General features: G+C 43.5%; 1 protein-coding gene across 2 annotated transcripts in view; it reads right to left on the bottom strand.

Annotated features, from left to right (window-relative positions):
• AGBL1 (AGBL carboxypeptidase 1) overlaps positions 1-24,252 on the bottom strand; it is a 400,010-nt gene that overhangs the window by 147,596 nt on the left and 228,162 nt on the right. For both annotated transcript variants that reach the window (XM_008165433.4, XM_042856651.2), the window contains one exon: positions 17,771-17,947. In XM_008165433.4, coding sequence (XP_008163655.2) covers positions 17,771-17,947 — 177 coding nt within the window. The remainder of the gene's footprint in view (positions 1-17,770; positions 17,948-24,252) is intronic.

The following is a 24,252-nucleotide window of genomic DNA, read 5'->3' as shown; positions in this document are numbered from 1 at the left end:
CAACCTTGGTCAATGCTCATGACTATCACTTAAAAAACTCCAGCTCCATACAGCTCAGGCGGAGTTTGGGCTCCCAAACCTACAGAATTACTATTATCCCTTTTACCATGTGAAACTGGTTCCAGCATGCTAAAACCCATATGCCCACATGGGTGGAAACAGAACAGATGTCAGTGCATCCAATTCCCCCTGTGGGTCTGCTTGGTGCCTCTTTTTGTCCGATGGAGAAAAGTAAGGTGACGTCAGTGGTGGCTGCATGAAAGGACTGAGTTATCCTAGCTATGAGATACCAATTTCATCCTCACTGTCATGCAAAATCACCTATCTGGGGTAACCCAGACTTGCAAACTGGGGGGGGGGAGGGGACCTATAATTTGGAAGAATTGGCTGAGCCAGGGCATCACATGATTTCCCAATGAGTCTAGGATATGGGCTTTGTCTCTTTTCTAACACTAAAGCAACATACCCTCATTGGAGTGAAGTATTTACAAGTGACATTTGCTAATGTATCAATTTGGTCCAGATGCCCTCAGACTATCAGAGAGCTACTGGGAACCTTGGAAATGCTTCATAAACGCCCCAGGCCCGTGTCCACTATGGATGCTTTGATAATAAAGAGGAACTCCATTGGTCTGGAGTTCTTTGTGAAAGTGTGCGAAAGGGAGTTAGTGCTTGCCTTCAGTAACCAAACCTCAGATGAAAATGATATCCTAGGTTATGTACCTACTATGCTGGGTTTAACTTCGCCACAAAGACTTTGGTTTGTGAGGGCCACTATGATGACCAAGTGTATGATTTTATGAAAATGGAGGAGCAGGCTTATGCCCAGAGCAGAGCAATAGCATTCAGACCTGTCTGAGTTAGCAGCGTCAGAAATAATAGCTTATCAGCATAAAGAGCAATTATATGAATTTGAAGAAATTTGGGCCCTGTTTATTCATACATTTGGATAAAGAATGCTGAGATACCCCAGATGATGCCAAACTTCCATTCCTCCTGTCCTCTCCACTTTTTTCCCTCCCTCTTCCTGTGCCGGCCCTCACTCGGTCCCCTCCTTCCCTTTTCTGCCTATTTGTACGTGTCTTTTTTGTTTTGTTATCCCCATTTTAATATGTAATGTCTGCATAACAGTGCTGGGTTTTGTATTGTCTAGTCTTGCAGCTTTGACAAGGTGTAAGGGTGAATAATTGCATATCTTTATTTGCAATCCCTGGGAAACGGGCAGTAGTTGGTAACATATACAAGCTGTAAGTCGTTTAGCTTTTTGTATTTTGTATTGTTTGTTTCGATGTGAAAAATGAGCCCTCAAAAAATCACAAAAAAATTCAATTCAAAAGAAAATCTTCGGGGATTCAGGGGCAGGAAGGAGCGGAGGCAATGCCCCTCTCCACCTCTCTGCCCGCAAAAGGCTCACTGTGTCCTGCAGCCTAATGCCCACTAGCAAATGGTAACAGCATTAACTGGACAAAGGGGAGCAGAAGGTTGAAGGGATTTGCTGGAATGAGAGCCCAGAGGTTGATTCCAAAAGAGGAGGGGCTGACAGCAGTGCTGAGAAAGCTGTTCCAATCAGCGTGGGGGAGAATGCTGCTTCGTTATTCTGACTACAGCCAAGCATGCTGGAACCCCATCAGCACTGGAGGCTTCCCAGCTCTGCAGATTCAGATCTATTGTGATCTCATCCCTGTAGTCGTTGTTTATTGTGCTGTAATTTAACCATATGGTGGGAGATTCATTCTCTAGTTTGGGGCCGGTTGAGACCCAAGAACACATCAGCAGAGGAGAGGAAGGAACTGATTTAAGATGTGCTGCTCCCACTGAAGGGGTCTCTGTTGGGTCAGGCCTTTTGCTTAGCAAGCAAGGGGAGCAGAGGTCCTGAGATTACACTTAGTGAGAGCTTTGAAGTTGGCTCCAAAAGGCAGAGCCAGCTGAGTTTGTATCTCTTTGTGGTTCAGGACCATTGTTTTCCCTTTTCGTAACATATTTCTACCCACGAAAGCCGGGCTGAGATGCAGCATCCACTTCTCAGCCAAGCCCTGATTTATATCCTACTTCCCAGCTTGACTGACTAAGTAGAAGAGGCACAGAAAGGTCAAGTGGCTGACTTGAGGTCCCACAATGAGTCCTGGCTAAGATCCAGCAGGCTGCTGCCTTCCAGGTTTTTGTCTGACTCTGTACTTCAGACACTGTCCTCCCCACTCCACTCACATTTATGATGTGCATCTTTATTCTAAAGGAGCAGGAAACTGGAAGGCTAAGGTATGTTGCATAGAATGACATGAGAACCTCTTCCCTCCCGCCCCACTTCTTTGAGCTTTACATCTAGGTTAGTTTCTAGGATTGTTTTATACTGTCCCTGACTTTAGACTGTGCTTTGCCATTGCAGACGCATACTCTGAACTTGGATCCATTTGGTAACCTGATTTTACTTTGTATTACCCCAGGGTAGTGCAGTAATCAAGGAGAGGGTAATTCACTTCCCCCCATCTTAGGTATTAGTGGAGTATAAACATGCACTGTCAATCCTCACAACAGAGCATCTTCATTCATGCTGAATGCCGACCTTACACACATTGCACTGTGTAACCCACACACCTCCTGGATGTGGTGTTCTGTCCCATTTAGTGGCACCGAGACCACTTAGAGAGAGTTAAATGAGTCTGTTCTACAGCCTTAGCTAACAGCCACCCTTTAAAAACATTTAGTTTGGAACAGAGAGGGAGGATTCTGCAAACCCAGTAATGTCTAGACCTCAAGTGCTACTGATCGACATCCTTGACCCTTCACCTTCTTTTCCCAGTGCTATGTCACAATGTGAGCTGAAAGCCCTGTTCTCTTACTTGCCGATTGCCCTCTTTGGATGAAATTCACTCTGTCCTAGCACATAGCCCAGTGGTTCTCAAACTGGGGCTGCCGCTTGTGTAGGGAAAGCCCCTGGTGGGCCAGGCTGGTTTGTTTACCTGCCGGGTCCGCAGGTCCGGCCGATCACGGCTCCCACTAACCTCTCCAGGCCAATGGGGGCTGCGGGAAGCAGCGTGGGCCAAGGGATGTGCTGGCCGCCGCTTCCCGCGCCCCCATTGGCCTGGAGCAGCAATCCACAGCCAGTGGGAGTCACGATCAGCCGGACCTGTGGACCCGGCAGATAAACAAACCGGCCTGGCCCGCCAGGGGCTTTCCCTGCACAAGCGGCAGCCCCAGTTTGAGAACCAATGACATAGCCCGAGTAGTTGGACTGGCAGGGGCCCAGTGGAATTTAGGCCCATGAAAACCCAGAGACAGGCTGTGGGGGTGAATGCAGCCTCTCCTCAGCTGTTATTGCATCTTGTGGGTTGGAATGGCAGCCACCGGCCATCTGCAAAACCCACACACACTGCTGTCCTGCGTGCCTGCTGCATCTGTTCAGGTGCTGTCATTCCAGTGAAGAGACATCATTTCAAAGACAGCCAACAAATGTTACGGCTACTGCTGCACAACGCTCAACAAAGAAACATCTGATATTGTATCTGTTCCCTGTCATTTGTGTTTGTTTCAAAACCTGCGGTGACCTTTGCTGCTTCCTTGGGGACCTGGGTTCACATATTCAGTTTATGGGAAGAGAGCATTCATTTATGAAGCCCCACAATACTTCTTTGAGGCAAGTCCAGAGTAAATAGGAATTCACTTTACCAATAAAATACAGTCACTCCTGCAGTAAAACACATGAGTTCTTACACCAACTGCAGCAACACTACAAAAGAGTATAGGGTAGGTTATGAGGAGCACTCCCATATCCAACTGAAAGTGCAGAAGGAATTTTGCAGATAGACTATAATTATCCAAACTGGAATTTGGCCAGGACTACATAGTTACGTACTCCACTGTTATAACAAGGGCCGTGTGGTATTTAGAACCACAAATGGTCAGCAGTTTTATATCCCATTCTCACCTCAGCATCTTCACTAACTCTAACCCCTGACCTTAGCAGGAAGCTAATGTTAGTATTGACTCAGAGGAAAGAGTTCCATCATAGGATCAGCACCACTTGAAGCCTGATCTTGCTTTGTGGAATCTAAGAGGGTCACAGCATATAGTTACATAGCAACAAGTCAACAAGAATTGAATGCAGTGGTTTCAGCCTAATCCAGTGTTTCTCAAACTGGGGCCGCCGCTTGTGTAGGGAAAGCCCCTGGCGGTCCGGGCCGGTTTGTTTACCTGCCCCCGTCCGGCCGATTGCAGCTCCCATTGGCCTGGAGCAGCGAACCACGGCCAGTGGGAGCCGTGATCGGCCGGACCTGCAGACGGGGCAGGTAAACAAAGCAGCCCGGACCGCCAGGGGCTTTCCCTACACAAGCGGCGGCCCCAGTTTGAGAAACACTGGCCTAATCATTATGCTACTTGTGAATATCAGAAACCACAGTTTGGCCATCATTTGATGATGACTGCACATCTCTGCTCTGTTTCAGAGTAGCAGCCGTGTTAGTCTGTATCAGCAAAAAAAAACAGGAGTACTTGTGGCACCTTAGAGACTAACAAATTAAATTTAATTTGTTAGTCTCTAAGGTGCCACAAGTACTCCTGTTCTTTTTATCTCTGCTCTGTAAAGCCTGATCACTCCATACAGGGATGCAGCATCTCAGGACTCAGCTGCACTGGCAGAGGGGAGTGTGGAATTGTAACCCCAGAGGATGATAGACATCGGGAGTGAAGTACACTGGTCAATCGTTGTGGGTAGCCCAGGACAGGAGTATGTTGCAGATTATATTTAAGCAGAGTGGTAGTGCGGTGTATGGGAAGCATGCCCAGAGCCTGCCCGCACTGTACTTGGCTCTAACCAGAGCCATCTATCCCTCAGTTTGATGACCACTAAAATCCACCCACTGGGACCTCCCCTTCACACAGTTTTTCCCATGCTATTTAACTGAATATGGATTACTGGAACCATTTCTGGTAGTACATGACTAGGGATAAAACCTAGTGTCTCTCCTAGATATTTGGTCATCAGTCAAGTCATCCTGGCTGTAACTCCACTGAAATCAACAAATGAAATCAGGAATGAATTTCACTCAATGTCTCAGAGGAAATAAACTAAATAAAACAAAACAGGACAGGTTTTCAACTACTCAAATGTAGTTTAAAATAAATATCCTCAGTCTTGATTCAAATTTGAATCAACAGTTTCCTTTTGTTTACATAAATGTCTAGAACTTTTAAGCATGTCGTTTTTGGGACACTGCCATGGAGAGAGATTCAAATACTTTTGCCACGTGTTTTCTGAGAGTTCTAATTTTTGGTTCTATTTGTTTCCTGAGCATGTTGGGGAGAGGGAGGGAAAGGAAGACTAAGATGCCATCCTTCTCTTTTAGGTATCATTCTACTCCACCCCCAGTAGCACTGAGCTCAAACATAATGGTACATCCCCCCCAGTCCCCCAGTGCTTGAATCTTTCAACACGGGAACAGGAAGCAGATGGATCGAGTGACAGCTGAATTCCACCACAGCAGGTGCCAATGGAGCACTTTCTCCAAAATGCATTTCAAGGAGGCATCCCTGGGACACTTCAACAGATGGGCCACTGCTTGGCAGTTGACAGGCAACTACTCCCTGTACTAACTTCCTGGAAGAATTCAAAAATATTTGGCACCCCTGGGAAAATGACCATTTGTTCTCACAGTGGCAAACTCACAAGAAGAGAGCATTGCTGTTTTCAGGTTCATTCACAGAACGGATAGGCTTGGAGGGGGCATCTAAGGTTGACAGTGCATTTTCAAAATCACGGTGGATGGGGCAGAATGTTCGCAGCACAAGGGATGGTGGAATACACTGATGCCAGAGATCACTATTGTGCATGGAGGGTGCAATGTAATGCAAGAAATTAAAAAATTAATTGTGATTAATTACAGTTTTAATTGCACTGTATACCAATTGAACTTTATTAACTATTTTGGGATGTTTTTCTACATTTTCAAATATATTGATTTAAATTACAAGACAGAATACAAAGTGTACAATGCTCACTTTATGTTACTATTTTTATTACAAATATTTGCACTGTAAAAATTATAAACAAAAGAAATAGTATTTTTCAATTCACTTCATACAAGTACTATAATGTAATCTCTTTATTGTGAAAGTGCAATTTACAAATGTAGATTTCTTGTTACATAACTGCACTCAAACACAAAACAATGTAAAACTTTAGAGCTTACAAGTCCACTAAGTCCTACTTCTTTTTCAGCCAATCACTAAGACAAACAGGTTTGTTTACATTTATAGGAAATAATGCTGCTGGCTTCTTATTTACAATGTCACCTGAAAGTGAGAACAGGCATTTGTATGGCACTTTTGTAGTCAGCATTGCAAGGTATTTATGTGCCAGATATGCTAAACATTTGTATGCCGCTTCATGCTTCGGCTCCCATTCCAGAAGACATGCTTCCATGATAATGATGCTCGTTAAAAAATAATGTGTTAATTATATTTTGACTGACCTCCTAGGGGGAGAACAGTATGTCTCCTGCTCTGTTTTACCCTCATTCTGCCATGTATTTCATATTATAGCAGCCTCGGGTGATGACCCAGCACATGTTGTTCGTTTTAAGAACACTCCCACTGCAGAACTGACAAAATGCAAAGAAGGTACCAATGTGCAATTTCTAAAGATAGCTAGAGCACTCAACCCAAAGTTTAAGAATCTGAAGTGCCTTCCAGAATCTGAGAGGGAGGAGGTAGCATGCTTTCAGAAGTCTTAAAAAAGCAACACTCTGATGAGGTAACTACAGAACCTGAACCACCAAAAAAGAAAATCAACCTTCTGCTGGTGGCATCTGACTCAGATGATGAAAGTAAACATGCTTCGGTCTGTCATCAGCATGGACGCATGTCCTCTGGCATGGTGGTTGAAGCATGATGGGACATATGAATCTTTAGCGCATCTGGCACGTAAATATCTTGCAACGCCAGTTACAACAGTGCCGTGCGAACGTCTATTCTCACTTTCAGGTGACACTAACCAAGAAGCGGGCAGCATTATCTCCTGCAAATATAAACAAACTTGTTTGTCTGAGTGACTGGCTGAACAAGAACTAGGACTGAGTGGACCTGTAGGCTCTAAAGTTTTACATTGTTTTGTTTTTGAGTGCAGGTTTTTTTATACATAATTCTACATTTCTAAGTTCAACTTTCATGATAAAGAGATTGCACTAAAATACTTGTATGAGTGAATTGAAAAATACTATTTTTTGTTTTTTACAGCACAAATATTTGTAATAAAAATTAATATAAAGTAAGCACTGTACACTTTGTATTCTGTGTTGTAATTAAAATCAATCTATTTGAAAATGTAGAAAATGTCAAAAAATATTTAAATAAATGGTATTCTATTACTGTTTAACTGTGTGATTAATCATGCCACTAATCACGATTAAATTTTTTAATCGCTTGACAGCCCTACTTGCTATAAATACAGGCTTTGGGAGACAAAAGTAAACTGTGATATGAACTGAGGTACAGTCACAGACAGAGCTGTGTGAACATTGCCAACATTTTCCTCAAAATGTACATTTGAATTTTTAAAGATTTCAAGCCCATTCTCTTTGCACCCATTCCCACAGATACTGAGCAAAGGTATTTAGTTGCATGACATTGCTGAAACAACATTTTTTGGCAAATATTGAAGGATACTGGCAAAAAGAGGATTTCAAATGGATAAATCCAGTTTCTGCACCCAGAAGCCTAACGCAATGTCCATCCAATCAGGGAACAAAAACAAAACCATGTGACCTATCGAAGCAACTCAAATTTTGAATATGAAATACCTGTAACAATCAGACCAAGAATTGCTCACAAAAATTATGCAGTGAGTAATTTGAAATAATGGGTACACTTTGTGAGCTGCCCACAGATGACCCACAAAGAAAAAAAAATGGCAACATTCACTGAACAAATTATTCATTATGAATCATTTGGCTAGCTCTGGTCATAAAAAAGCAGAAACAAGGAGAATCGTCATGAAAGAAATCCCTCTCTGAGGGAAGGGGCAGAACTACTCATCATGATGCTCTTCCCATAACTCTGCCACATTCCCATGGTACTTCACCAGCATGATACTTTCTTAAAACATTTCAATTGACACAAGTCACAGAAAAGGCTGGCCAGGCCTCTGATCGGGAAGCCCTGGTGCCCGTGCCAGCCGGACAGCAGTGGTAAGGAGCAACAGCACTGGCTGCCCCACTGCCTATTAACGTTTGGCCTGGCAGTCCCTCCATCGTGGTGGGGGAAGGGCCATGGGGCCAAACCTGTGTGAATGGCAGTCACTGAAGTTTGGCCTCACAGGCCACTCCCCCATCATGAAGGCGGGGCAGTAGGGCCACACCTGAGTGTTCAGGGGGTGGTCAGTGCTGCTCCTCCTTGCCACAGCCACAAGGCCGGCTCCTGAAGCAGACCAGCGAGAGCTCAGGTTGCCCCTCCTCACCATGAACTGGGCCCTAGGCATGTGCCACGGTTGCCTATGCCTTAATTCAGCCCGGCCAATGGTACACACCGTGCGTGGCTCCTGGTGTCACTGTGAGCGGGGATGGTTGCCATTTGTAACTTCTGAAGACTCCCAGGGTTTACCCAAGGTATGCTGAGCTTTCCAGTTGCTTTTACTTTTTGCTAATTATTGTAGCCTGATTCTATATTGGCCAGCACCCTGGGTAGTTATTTACAACAGTGCAAAGCGAGGGAAAACCACTACTATTCTGATTCAGTAGCCTTTTACCCCCACTTTGCACCAGTGTAAATGACTTCACCCAGTGCAGAGAAGGGGAGAATCAGGATCGGAGTCTTTTAAACCCCTTTTTACCCTAAAACGTTCCTCACAGCTCACCCACCATACTTGGCTTCATGACTTCACCCAGTGAGCTGAGCGACTAACATTATTATAGTGAAAGACTGTGTGATGGAAATGTTGGGTCTCTGATGGATCTTAGTTTTGACAGAGAGCTTTTGAAGGATTGTCAACAAAGTCTCGAGCGCTTGTCTGTTAGCACTCTGCCTGATACTGCTATCCTTGTACCCAAAGTCGTCCGGGAAGTGGTGGTTATTCCCTCTTCCACTCAAGTCTGATGAGAAAATCAGGACTGTTCAATTTCTCCAAGTTAGAAGCATTAGATTGGGCAACAAAAACTGTTTCTCTCTCCACTCCCAAAGGCTCTCTTCAAAGAACGATCTATATCACCAGTAAAATCCACTTCAAAGGGCACTGTCAAGGTATCTGTAATCATTTTACAACTCATCTGTGTTACTCCCTGTTGTTTATAATAAGCCCTTTGTAGCACGAGGCTAAAATCTATTTCCTTACTGATTTATTTCCTCCATCATGTACACATGTTGGGCAAAATTCTGTACCAGCATGGCAAGATACTGAAAGCATGGTGCGGTACAGAATGATAAGCCAAGGTGTAGCATGGGATGGAGCCAAAAAATACAGGGCAGAATACGAATTGAATAGTATGGTATGATACACTATGGTACTGAATAATATAATGAAGGACAGGTGCAGAGAACGGCTACTAGCATGAACAGAGGAATGGAGAACATATCTGATGAGAGGAGACTAAAGCGTCTGTAAACACTACCACTTATGTCAGTATAATTCATGTTGTTCAGGGGTGTGAGCAATGTAAGTTACACCGACCTAAGCGCCAGTGTGGACAGCGCTATGTCGGTGGGAGAACTTCTCCCATCTACATAGCTATCGGCTCTTGCTGAGGTGGTTTTATTATGCCAATAGGAGAACTCTCTCCCGCTGGCAAAGCGTCTTCACAGACATGTTGCAGCTGCGCCACTGTAGTGTTTCTAGCATAGACTAGCCCAGGGGTCAGCAACCTTTCAGAAGTGGTGTGCCGAGTCTTCATTTATTCACTCTAATTTAAGGTTTCGCGTGCCAGTAATGTATTTTAACGTTTTTAGAAGGTCTCTTTCTATAAGTCTATAATATATAACTAAATGATTGTTGTATGTAAAGTAAATAAGGTTTTTAAAATGTTTAAGAAGCTTCATTTAAAATTAAATTAAAATGCAGAGCCCCCCGGACCGGTGGCCAGGACCCAGGCAGAGTGAGTGCCACTGAAAATCAGCTCGCGTGCCACCTTCGGCACGCGTGCCACAGGTTGCCTACCCCTGGACTAGCCCTAAGGCTACATCTATGTTGCACCCATCTTGTGGAGACATGTAGGATCTGAGGATATGTCTTGTGGTGACATGTAGACGCTGTGTCCTCACTGTGGTGTGTAGCTACACATGTCAGTGAAAGGCGCTGGCAGGGGGGAGGCACAGGAGAAAGGTTCAGCAGCAGTCAACTGCTGGAGCCTTTCCCCAACGCAGGGAACTGCTGGAGCCTTTCCCCATTGCAGCTGAGAGCTATGTGGAGTTACCAGAGCTTTCCCCACCTCAGGGAAAGACATATATATTCTACATGCTGCCAAAAGGAGCATGCAGTATAGACTTACTTTAAGAGCTTGGCTTGTTTAGCCAAGCAAAATGAAGGGTTAGCAGGGATATGGTTGCTCTCTCTAAATACACCACAGGGCTGAAAACTACGGATGGAGAAGAGTTATTTAAGCTAAAGAACAATACTGGCTCAAGAATGAATGAGTATAAGCTGACTATGAGTAAATTTAGGCTGGAAATTAGAAGAAAGTTTCCAAACATCCGAAAAGTGTGGTTCTATGACTGCTTTCCAATAGAAGTGGGGCAAACAACCTTATTAATTTTAACATGGAGCTTAATACATTTATGAACTTGATTATCTAAGAGCACTGCCTGCAACAGCAGAGGACTGGACACAGTGACCCAGGAAGTCCTTTCCAGTCCTATATACAGCATGGTATGGAACTGACTAACACAGTATGGTACAGTACAGTACTAAATATTCTCCAGTATGGTATGGCATGGAACAGAATAGGATGGTATAAAAAATTGTGATATGATACTATATGGCATGGTATTGAATAGCCTGGTACTGGATGGTCATGGCAAAGTTATATTATATACAAGGGCAGGAAATGAAACCCATGAGAAACTTGTGTAAGTATCAAAAGATAGCTCACTGGAGACTAAATTAGTCAGAATGGGTAAAACTTCTTTAAAAGGTGCCACACAGAATTCATTTTCACACAAATAAAAGATGGTCTCAACAAACTGAATATCTGAGAGGTTGTTGCAATAAAACCCTTTTGGTGGGCTGGAAGACTGTTTGATTTAGTCCACCAGCTCACCAAACACTCAGAGGCAATGAACTTATGAGCTTCTTCAGTTTTCTGATTGTTTTTCTCTTTCGACCATAGGGTTTCTAAAGAGGTAGGAGTGGGAGTGAGAATTCCCCATTGAAATCCATTACTCCTTTTTTTTTAGCAACACTTTACAATAGAGACACTGTTCCTATAAGACTCCATCAGGCAATCTAGATGAAATGAGAATGAGTTGGGGTTTGGCTTTTTCTTCATCTTCCTTGGGTTGAATAAAATCTCAGATAAGATCAATAGTTTCTTTGGTTTTATGTTTCTCTTCCTTAAGGGCGACTGGCTTATTGCATTTCCATTGATCACAGAGACACAGCGATTCAACAGAGATAAACCATCTTTTATATTCCCAGCCTTTTGAAGTCAAATGACTTTTAAATGAGGTGGGGGTCACTCTTGATTCTTATTAGAATATCACAAGTGCCAAACACCGTTCTTATTTTTGACACAATGAACCATTTCTAAAATGGGGGGTTGTAAATTTCAATGCAAGCTAGGCAACATTCCCTGAAAACGCTTTCTGGCTGGACTCACTACCAGGAAGTACTGGGGTTTATTTTAATTCAGCCCTCCTCCACAGTGATGTCATAGGACACACCTACCACTGACATGCAGCTTAGGGCAGCTTTTTTTAATGGCATCTAGAAGGGCTTTTTTGTTCTTGCCCAGTCCTTTATTAACTCCCTAGTAGCTCTCTATGTAACTACACAGACTAAGTTAGTGGGCACAGTGGGCAAAGGGACTAGTTGCATGAACAAGGAGAGCAGAATGTGTTGCCCTATTGTTTGCAACGGGGAAGGAAGCATGGGTTATTGGTTAGATGGGGAGACTGGCAGCCAAAAACTTACTGATATGGCCACAGTGTCTTCAGACATCTGAGCCTCAGTTTCCCTCTTGGTAAAATGGGGTGGTGGAAGACTTAGTTGCTGTTTGTAAAGTGCATTAAGAAGCTATATAAGTAAAGCATAAAAAAAAAATTCAAAGGGCCTGTTTGTCTAGGTAAGTTTATGGATATAATTGTAGGGGGTTGCTGTCATATGGTTTAAAAAACAGATGCTAATTATAATCAAATGTGGGTGCAAAACTGCAGATACTGTTAATTGAGAGCAGAGGTTACAGGAAGATATCTAAGGGTACGTCCAGACTACCCACCGGATTGGCGGGTAGCGCTTAATCTATCAGGGATCTATATATCGCATCTCGTCTAGATGCGATATATCGATCCCCGAACACGCTCCTGTCGACTCCGGAACTCCACCAGGGCGAGCTGCGGTAGCGGAGTCGACGGGGGAGCTGCGGCCGTCAATCCCGCGCCGTGAGGATGGGAGGTAAGTCGTAATAAGATACGTTGACTTCAGCTATGCTATTCCCGTAGCTGAAGTTGCGTATCTTACATCGAAACCCCCCCCCCAGTGTAGACCAGGCCTAACTGACAGATTACACCCGCAAATCAGGTACCTCTCTAAATTGTGTCATTTTCACACACGGGAGCTGGAGGGTCCAAAACTGCAGCCCCAGAACCAGTATCTCAATTGCAGCCTCTTGAAAAATATGGCCCTATAAAAATGATGTATACCCAAGAGCTTCAGGAGTATCAGATTCTAATGAGAGTCTTTGGTGGGTGGGACTTGGGTGTTACATGGAACTATGCAATGAAATCTTTGGCTTACCATGCTGAGAATATTCTCCTAGGAACCCAAATCCAAAAGAACAAAAAAAGTAGTACCCTAGTTAAAGATTCCTAAATAGAAGGGGAAATCTCCTATTGATATCAGTTATTTGAAGGTAATAGCTTATGATCTTTTACGCAGCTCCAAAATAAATGTCAGTGTAAGAAATGATACATCATTTCAATTCTAACAAATCAGGCACTTAGTGTACTGGGGGAGAAATGATTGGAACTACTTTAAAGCTGCCTTAACCTGAGAAACTGCAAAAATATTTATATTCGTATGATGGAAGGAAGAAATACCCCCGTGGGCATATTTAAGAGTCCTCTGTCTTTGGGATAAATGGTAATGATAAACAAAAAATGGAAAGATGACCTTAGAATAATAACCTCATGATCCATCTGGGACTGAGCTTTCCAACATACAGAAATCATTTGCAATATGTTCAGAACGGAAATTTCTATCCTGCTTTATAGCTCATAGACTTCCTTATGGGTCACAAAAAACATGGATTTGATTCCCTCTCCTGCAACAGGGGCCCACATGTAAAATTACTCCGATTCCCCTGCTGGCTGCCTACAGTTCTGCTCAGTGATGAGCGTGAGGATAAGGGGAAAAAAACAGAGGGGAAAATAGAGATGCATTTCATATACTTCAAAGGATGGTTAAAGAAAGTCCAGGTCCTGCAACATGGGGTATTTCTGTGTATCCCTTAAGACCTCCAAAATAGAGAAGAGGCATTGAGAAAACAACAGAAATGCACTGAAGCTATTCCCTGAATAAATCATTTTGACAGGGCTTTTCACATTACTGTTCTACCACCTCAAGTTGTGATCATATCGGACCTCACAAACTAAGCAGTGTTGGGTCAAGGAACACCTAGGTGATACAGCTGGTAAGCATAGTGATTCAGTGGATAATGATCAGTGGAGTCTGATACCCCAGCACGGTGCTAGGGCACACTGCATTGCTAGAGGTATTTGGGTGAAATCCTGGCCCCACTGAAATCAACAGGAGTTTTGGCATCCTGGAGTCAGGATTCCACCCACTGTCTTTTTGGATAAAATGTAGGACAAAAATTCTGCTCTCTGGTGCTTATTAAAAATCCATTAGCACTTTTCTCAGGAGAAGGAGGTATCAGTTGTGCTGCTCTGGCCAATCTGGGTAATTATATTCTCTTTCCTTAAATTCTCTTTGCAATTATTTCTTCACTTCCTGCCCTGGACTTTTATATGCTTACGTACTGTTAAAGCAGCTGCTGAGTTCCTCCTGGCTACACTTAACTGGAGGGCAAAGTGATTAGTGTATAAGGTTTACAAAACCCTTCAGATCCTTTGCTCAGAGAGTAATTTGCGATGTATTACTATAAATACATTAATTAGTAATTATCTTGAAGGACCTTTAGGACCCCTAATTGCTTTATTAACACTCTGCATATAGGGGCACTGACCCCCTCCGACAGAAATAGGTTGAAACATGGCAGCCATTCTGCCCTAGCAACGCTCCCTATTTGTTTTGGGAGAGGAAGAATTCACCATTTGACACTGAACGGAGAGCTCAGATCAGCAGAGTATAATTACTGGGGTTAATAACCTTAGTCTTGTTAAAAATGCCACAAGATTTTTAACAGCCACAAGTAGTCAGAACATGTGTGTCTCATTCAAAACACATAGCACCTCCAATATGAGTACCCCTTCACGCTGTTTGGGACTACAGTCAGTATTGACTTAGACAGAAAAGTCTCCCTACTGAATCAGTAACTCTGGTATAGCACTCCTTTGAGCCCCATGTTGCAAGATTAGAGCAATACCAGTTCAGACAGAAGAGCACCCCTGACTGACCCAACCCCACCACTTCCTGCCAGACCTGCAGCAAGCTGCGGTTTTCTTGAGGTATCCCAGAGGAAATATCTTTATAAGACCAAGTCCTGGGTATTCGCATGGGCCTGACATGATCAGGATGAGTTCATTACAGTGTGTCTAGTGCTAAACAAAAATGTCTCCATGTGTGTCAAGAACAAGTCCAGTGTTCTCATTTGCATAACATTACCCAGAATGCTCTTTCATCTTAAAGCTATTTGATAGTGGATGCTGATGTCTGTACTCTAGGAACAAACTCAAAGGTTGCACGTTTTGCTTTGGATGCAGAGAATTTCTTCAGCAAGTACAAAGAGTCATTACAGACTGTGGCAGGGAAAACAGTTGGTGTTCCCTGAGTTAGGGAGGCTCACAGTAAACTAAAACAATCAGCCCATCAACTTCCCTTGACAGAGCCCACTGTCTCAGGGTCTTTTATTTCGATGACACCTGCAGGATGTAAGCACAGAGCAAGCAGCAGAGTATACATTTCCCCCTGTAGCTGTGGGTGTCATTAATAATATAGTTGAGAATGTCTCATGATTTATATGATGGCTTTATTTCCCACTGGTTTGATAGGAATCCCTTGCCAACAATAAGATTATAATACATAGCACAGAGATGTCAAATCGTTCCAATCACATCATGCTAACCACTGGCGCCACAGCGCCTGATTCAGAACTCCATTATACCAGTCTCATGCCGCGAATGGAGTTATGCAGGCTTACAACTGCTGTAAATGGAGCTTTGTATCAGGTCGCAAAGTTTAATAAGGAGAGGCAGCATACATCTCTCTGGAACACCTGATTGCCCTTAATATAGCTTCTGTAGGACAGAGTAGATTTGGTTTAGTTAAATTAGAAGGAGACCCCTCTTTGTTCATAAAACCAAGGAAACATTTATTGTGTGAGAGGAGAACCAGGCCCACTTACAGTAGTTTTACACCACTGTAACTCCGCAGCCTTCATGGAACAAGTCCTGATTTACACTAGGGTAAATTATAAGAATCAGGCCTGGTGTCCCTCACTGTTGAATGAGGCTGCAAAATAGGAGCTCCACTATGACTATTGTATCACTGTAGGCAGCAGACTGAGGTCTGATGGGAATATTATAGTACAAACTTGGAGGCAATTCTACTCTCAGGAGCAGTGGAAAGAAATGAGAGCAAAATGTTTCAGAGTTCATTCCACTGAAGGGCTCAGGAAAGCAAAGACTCCTGAGCAGTAAAACAGTACCCCACCATTACACAACTGCTCATCATAGAATCATAGAATCATAGAATATCAGAGTTGGAAGGGACCTCAAGAGGTCATCTAGTCCAACCCCCTGCTCAAAGCAGGACCAATTCCCAGCTAAATCATCCCAGCCAGGGCTTTGTCAAGCCGGGCCTTAAAAACCTCCAAGGAAGGAGATTCCACCACCTCCCAAGGTAACGCATTCCAGTGTTTCACCACCCTTCTAGTGAAATAGTTTTTCCTGATATCCAACCTGGACCTCCCCCACTGCAACTTGAGACCATTGCTCCTTGTTCTATCATCTGCCACCACTGAGAACAGCCGAGCTCCATCCTCTTTGGAACCCCCCTTCAGGTAGTTGAAGGCTGCTATCAAATCCCCCCTCATTCTTCTCTTCTGGAGACTAAACAATCCCAGTTCCCTCAGCCTCTCCTCATAAGTCATGTGCTCCAGACCCCTAATCATTTTTGTTGCCCTCCGCTGGACTCTTTCCAATTTCTCCACATCCTTCTTGTAGTGTGGGGCCCAAAACTGGACACAGTATTCCAGATGAGGCCTCACCAATGTCGAATAAAGGGGAATGATCACGTTCCTCGATCTGCTGGCAATGCCCCTACTTATACAGCCCAAAATGCCGTTAGCCTTCTTGGCAACAAGAGCACACTGTTGACTCATATCCAGCTTCTCGTCCACTGTGACCCTTAGGTCCTTTTCTGCAGAACTGCTACCTAGCCATTCGGTCCCTAGTCTGTAGCAGTGCATGGGATTCTTCCGTCCTAAGTGCAGGACTCTGCACTTGTCCTTGTTGAACCTCATCAGGTTTTTTTCGGCCCAATCCTCTAATTTGTCTAGGTCCCTCTGTATCCGATCCCTACCCTCTAGTGTATCTACCACGCCTCATAGTTTAGTGTCATCTGCAAACTTGCTGAGAGTGCAGTCCACACCATCCTCCAGATCATTAATAAAGATATTAAACAAAACCGGCCCCAGGACCGACCCTTGGGGCACTCCGCTTGAAACCGGCTGCCAACTAGACATGGAGCCATTGATCACTACACGTTGAGCCCGACTATCTAGCCAGCTTTCTATCCACCTTACAGTCCATTCATCCAGCCCATACTTCTTTAACTTGGCGGCAAGAATACTGTGGGAGACCGTATCAAAAGCTTTGCTAAAGTCAAGGAATAACACATCCACTGCTTTCCCCTCATCCACAGAGCCAGTTATCTCATCATAGAAGGCAATTAGGTTAGTCAGGCACGACTTCCCCTTCGTGAATCCATGCTGACTGTTCCTGATCACTTTCCTCTCCTCTAAATGTTTCATAATTGATTCCTTGAGGACCTGCTCCATGATTTTTCCAGGGACTGAGGTGAGGCTGACTGGCCTGTAGTTCCCCGGATCCTCCTTCTTCCCTTTTTTAAAGATGGGCACTACATTAGCCTTTTTCCAGTCATCTGGGACATCCCCTGATCGCCATGAGTTTTCAAAAATAATGGCTAATGGCTCTGCAATCTCACCCGCCAACTCCTTTAGCACCCTCGGATGCAGTGCATCCGGCCCCATGGACTTGTGCACGTCCAGTTTTTCTAAATAGTCCCGAACCACTTCTTTCTCCACGGAGGGTTGGTCACCTTCTCCCCATGCTGTACTGCCCAGTGCAGCAATCTGGGAGCTGACCTTGTGCGAGTCTAAGTGAGCTCCGTGAGAGAAGAGAGGATGAGAACGGGCTCCCAGACACAGGTACTCACCTTGTAGAGCCCATGGCTGCAGCCACAGTAGGTGTTCTCCATCGTGTAGCTCCTCAACACACCAATCTCTCGCCACACTACTACCCGTGCTGTCGATTCACGTGACTTCTCCACCAGGAAGCTACAGCTGCTCATGACAAATGCAGGGGCCACTTTATCCAGGATTTTTGGGAGGGTCTGCAAAAAAAAGAATCAAACAAGAATAAGAACATGAATTAGATAGTGTGGGACGTTGCACTCTATATGATTTTATGAAAGTATGCTGATGAGTGTGAACGTAATGTAACTAAAATATGCTTCATGCAAAAGGTCTCTTGTAAGGTATCATTACAAAGCTAATAATCTACTGAGTGTGGTCATCCTATTTGTATAAATGTATCGCTCTTGTATCAGAAACTAGAAATATGAAATATAACTCTGAGGGCCTATTGTAATTATGCAAAGTGTGGGCCATTAATGGTGGTTTGGAAACTTGATGGCTCCCATCAACCAGGACAATTGACTGTAGATGGCTCTGTTTTACTTGTAAGTCTTCCTGTATACGTGTGTGCTGGCAAATGGGTAATGAAGTCGTACAGTGACATGTGATCATGTCACCTGAACTGGAATCCATCTTTAACCTGATGCTTTTCCATTGAGAATGAGGGGCTGGGAACCCAGAGAGGGACAAAGGATTCCCGCCTTATGCAAAAGATATATAAGTGGGTGGAACAGAACAAATGGGCTGCGGTCATGAGAAATCCCCTAGCTACACCTGAGCCAGAACAAGGACCGTACCAGGGGAAAGGATTGTGCCCAGACTAGGAAGGCATCCAGTTTGTGAAAGAAACGTATTTGAAACATCTCTGAGGGTGAGATTTTATTACTGTACTAAGACTTGTGTGTTTTATTTTATTTTGCTTGGTAATACACTTTGTTCTGTCTGCTATTACTTGGAACCACTTAAATCCTACTTTCTGTATTTAATAAAATCACTTTTTACTTATTAATTAACCCAGAGTATGTATTAATACCTTGGGGGGGGGAACAGCTGTGCATATCTCTCTATCAGTGTTATACAGGGTGAACAATTTATGAGTTTACCCTGTATAAGATTTATACAGGGTAAAACAGATTTATTTGGGGTTTGTACCGCATTGGGAGTTGGGCATCTGAGTGTTAAAGACAGGAACACGTCTTAAGTTGCTCTCAGTTAAGTCTGCAGCTTTGGGGCACATGGTTCAGACCCTGGGTCTGTGTTGGAGCAGACTGGCGTGTCTGGCTCAACAAGACAGGGTGCTGGAGTCCCAAGCTGACAGGGAAATCAGGGCAGAAGTAGTCTCATCTGGGTGTTAAAGACAGGAACGCTTCTTAACCTGCTTTCAATTAAGCCTACAGCTGTTAGGGGACGTGGTTCAGACCTGGGTCTGGCTCAAACCAGGCAGGGCACTGAAGTCCCAAGCTGGGAGGGCAGGGAAATCCGGGGCAGAAGTAGTCTTGGCACATCAGTTGGCAGCCCCAAGGGGTTTCTGTGATCCAACCCATCACAGAGAGTTACATAGTTATTATTTACATAGCAGCAGTAGAGCTGAGCAAAATTCAGAATTTCCATCCCTTGGGAAATTCCAAATTTTCACTGTTTGTTTTTGTCTCAAATGGGGAATAAAAGTTGAAATATTGAATTTGAAGATTTTCAATTGAAATGAAACATTTTGAGATTCATGAATCAAAAGGCTGAGTTTCTGTTTGTTGAACTGACCTGAAACACTTCATCTGAGCCACATTCCCTGGATGGCTACATCTCCCATGATGCACTATGTAGCTCGGCTACAGGAGAGTGTGTTGCATCATGAGAAATATAATCCTTCAGGGATCCCAGCCCATATGAGAAAATGGGGGCCTGAACTACAGCTCCCATGAGGCAATGTGCCATAAAAACATACATGTAATGAGTTCATTGACTTCAATGGGAGTTGCACTTGGTTAGAATTGGACCTTTGGATATGTGTACATTTCCTCCCCCTGCCCAAAATAAAAAGAGCGTTGGAGCATCAAATTAGAAATTATGGGCCAAATTCTATGCTAATGTAAATGAGCATCATTTACACCAGGAGTGCATTTGGCCCATACAATATTAAAATAAAGGGCACATTGTCTTTGCCTGTATAATTGTGACCACCTTAAACTGTTGAACTGAACAGATTCCTACAGTGTGCTCTCTCCATTGATGCCATTTACTTTCCATTTTGTTCAGTTTGGGTTGTGAAATCTTATCAGTCCATTTCACTTCCTGTTTAGAAGTCAGTTTTACTGTCTAATTCTGAACTATTATCGCTCAGTCTTATTGGGCTTGGGTTCACAACACTGAGTAGGGGAATATTTGGCTTAACTGGAATTAAAAAAAAAAGACTTATTAGGTTTTCTAAAACATGTTTAGAGAAACCATAAACTTTTGGCCTAACTATTTGGATTATCTCCTCATTAACATTAATTCTGTACATACAGCCATCACCACCTACAACCAACAACCACAGACCCAGACCCAGGCTCACAGACTCAAGCTCTGAGACTCACTGCCATGGGATCCTGCTTGCTGTGTAGACACACCCATGAGTGCTGTTTGCCATGCAGCAATGTCACAAGAAATCCAGGTTTCTGAAGGGTAGCTATGTTAATCTGTATCAGCAAAAACAACGAGAAGTCCTTGTGGCACCTTAGAGACTAACAAATTTATTTGGGCATAAGCTTTTGTGGGCTAAAACACACCACATCAGATGCACAGAGTGGAAAATACAGTAGGGAAGTATAAATACACAGCATATGGAAAGATGGGCGTTGCCTTACCAAGTTGGGGGGGGGGTCAATGCTAACGAGCCAATTCAATTAAGGTGAAAGTGGGATATTCTCAACAGCTGACAAGAAGGGAGGAAAAATCACTTTTGTAGTGCTAATGAGTTCAATGTAATCAACCAGGGCCTGATGAAATGCATCCTAGAATACTCAAGGAGCTGACAGAGGAGGTATCTGAGCCTCTAGCTATTATCTTTGGAAAATCAATGGAGACAGGAGAGATTCCAGAAGACTGGAAAAGGGCAAATATAGTGCCCATCTATAAAAAGGGAAATAAAAACAACCCAAGAAACTACAGACCAGTTAGTTTAACTTCTGTGCCAGGAAAGATAATGGAGCAAGTAATTAAGGAAATCATCTGCAAACACTTGGAAGGTGATAAGGTGACAGGAAATAGTCAGCATGGATTTGTAAAGAACAAATCATGTCAAACCAATCTGATAGCTTTCTCTGATAAGATAACGAGTCTTGTGGATAAGAGAGAAGTGGTGGCTGTGGTATACCTAGACTTAGTAAGGCATTTGATATGGTCTCGCATGATATTCTTATCAATAAACTAGGCAAATACAACTTAGATAGGGCTTCTATAAGGTGGGTGCATAACTGGCTGGATTACCATACTCAGAGAGTAGTTATTAATGGTTCCCAATCCTGCTGGAAAGATAACAAGTGGGGTTCCGCAGGGGTCTGTTTTGGGACTGGCGCTGTTCAATATCTTCATCAATGACTTAGATACTGGCATAGAGAGTACGCTTATTACGTTTGCAGATGATACCAAACTGGGAGGGATTGCAACTGCTTTGGAGGATAGGGTCATAATTCAAAATGATCTGGACAAATTGGAGAAAAGGTCTGAGGTAAACAGGATGAAGTTTAATAAAGACATATGCAAAGTACTTCACTTAGGAAAGAACAATAAGTTTCATACATACAGAATGGGAAGAGACTGTCTAGGAAGGAGTACGGCAAATAGTGGACCACAAGCTAAATATGAGTCAACAGTGTGATGCTGTTGCAAAAAAAGCAAACATGATTCTGGGATGCATTAACAGGTGTGTTGTGAGCAAGACATGAGAAGTCGGTCTTCCGCTCTACTCTGCTCTGGTTAGGCCTCAACTGGAGTATTGTGTTCAGTTCTGGGCACCACATTTCAAGAAAGATGTGAAGAAATTGGAGAGGGTCCAGAGAAGAGCAACAAGAATGATTAAAGGTCTAGAGAACATGACCTATGAAGGAAGGCTGAAAGAATTGGGTTTGTTTAGTTTGGAAAAGAGAAGACTGAGAGGGGACATGATAACAGTTTTCAGGTATCTAAAAGGGTGTCAAAAGGAGGAGGGAGAAAACTTGTTCATCTTAGCCTTTAAGGATAGAACAAGAAGCAATGTTAAACTGCAGCCAGAGAGGTTTAGGTTGGACATTAGGAAAAAGTTCCTAACTATCAGAGTGGTTAAACATTGGAATAAACTGCCTAGGGAGGTTGTGGAATCTCCATCTCTGGAGATATTTAAGAGTAGGTTAGATAAATGTCTATCAGGGATGGTCTAGACAGTATTTGGTCCTGCCCTGAGGGCAGGGGACTGGACTCGATGACCTCTCAAGGTCCCTTTCAGCCTTACAATCTATGAATCTATAAGGTGGACCATTTCAAACAGTTGACAAGAAGGTGTGAGTATCAGCAGGGGGAAATTAGTTGTTGTAGTGACCCATCCACTCCCAGTCTTTATTCAGGCCTAATTTGATGGTGTCCAGGTTGCAAATTAATTCCAGTTCTGCAGTTTCTCACTGGAGTCTGTTTTTGAAGTTTTTTTTGAAGAATTGCCACTTTTAAGTCTGTTATTGAGTGTCCAGGGAGATTGAAGTGTTCCCCTACTGGTTTTTGAATGTTATAATTCTTGATGTCAGATTTGTGTCCATTTATTCTTTTGCATAGAGACTGTCCGGTTTGGCCAATGTACATGGCAGAGGGGCATTGCTGGCACATGATGGCATATATCACATTGGTAGATGTGCAGGTGAACGAGCCCCTGATGGTATGGCTGATATGGTTAGGACCTATGATGATGTCCCTTGAATAGATATGCAGACAGAGTTGGCACTGGGGTTTGTTGCAGGGTTTGGTTCCTGGGTTAGTGTTTTTGTTGTGTGGTGTGTAGTTTGCTAGTGAGTATTTGCTTCAGGTTGGGGGGGCTGTCTGTAAGCGAGGACTGGCTTGTCTCCCAAGGTCTGTGAGAGTGAGGGATCGTCCTTCAGGATAGGTTGTAGATCCTTGATGATGCGCTGGAGAGGTTTTAGTTGGGGGCTGTAGGTGACGGCTAGTGGCGTTCTGTTACTTTCTTTGTTGGGCCTGTCCTGTAGTAGGTGACTTCTGGGTACCCTTCTAGCTTTGTCAATCTGTTTCTTCACTTCACCAGTTGGGTATTGTAGTTTTAAGAATGCTTGATAGAGATCCTGTAGGTGTTTGTCTATGTCTGAGGGATTGGAGCAAATGCGGTTGCATCTTAGAGCTTGTGATGTGTTCTGGATGAAAGCTGGAGGCATGTAGGTAAGTATAGCAGTCAGTATGTTTCCAATATAGGGTGGTGTTTATGTGACCATCACTTATTTGCACTGTAGGGTCTAGGAAGTGGATCTCTTGTGTGGATGGTCCAGGCTGAGGTTGATGGTGGGGTGGAAATTGTTGAAATCCTGGTGGAATTCCTCAGGGGCCTCCTTCCCATGGGTCCAGATGATGAAGATGTCATCAATGTAGCTCAAGTAGAGTAGAGGTGTTAGGGAATGAGAGCTGAGGAAGCTTTGTTCTAAGTCAGCCATAAAAATGTTGGCATACTGTGGGGCCATGCGGGTACCCATAGCAGAAAGCCAGTCTCTTCTTTGTACCTCACTGTCTCTATTACTTGTCTAGCCTTGGGGCTTGCATAGCTCCGTCAAATCAATGCTCGGTCCCACTACCCGCTAGCTTCTTTACATGAGAGCTGGACAAGTTTTTTTCAGCCAACAATAAATTTACAGAAAAACACCTTTTTCAGGACACCCAACCTATCAGCTAATAGTTTCATGTGAAAAAAACCTGAAAACAAAAATTTTGTTGAAAATTTTGTTGAAATGCTAAAAAATGCATGTTGATATTTCTAAATGAACCATTTCGACATTTCATTTTGAATTGCCATTCAACACAGTTCATTTGACCCAAATGAACTTTTCATTTTTTTTGTTTTGTTGAGAAATTAAAAACTTCAGTTTCTGTTTGAAATACACAGAATTTATTGATTTGGTTACAGAACTGAAAAATAAATTATTTGCTCAGCTCCACATACCCGATCCTAGTGTGGATGTAAGCCTAGCCTTCTAGTATTCTAGAAGGGGAATCCAATGTTGGGGAACATTTAGATTTACTCTTTAGTGAAGGCTTAAGTGAATTAGGCATCCAAATTCCATTGGCTTTTAATGGTATCTGGGAACCTAACTCGCTTATTCTGCTTTGAAAAGCCAAAACTCACTATCTTATCCTGCAGCCACATGCCAATCTCCCTGATTTAGCAGAATAACTTCCTGTATGATACCATCTAAGGGAGTTATGAACACCTATCATCTGGGGAATAGACATGCAGGCTGTGGGCTGGAGAATGCCTCTGCAGCACATTCTTGGATGGCAG

This window comes from Chrysemys picta, chromosome 10 (assembly GCF_011386835.1).
Source record: "Chrysemys picta bellii isolate R12L10 chromosome 10, ASM1138683v2, whole genome shotgun sequence".
NCBI lineage: Eukaryota > Metazoa > Chordata > Testudines > Emydidae > Chrysemys > Chrysemys picta.
The sequence above is the reverse complement of the archived record's forward strand: the minus strand, read 5'-3'. Positions and strand labels throughout refer to the sequence as shown.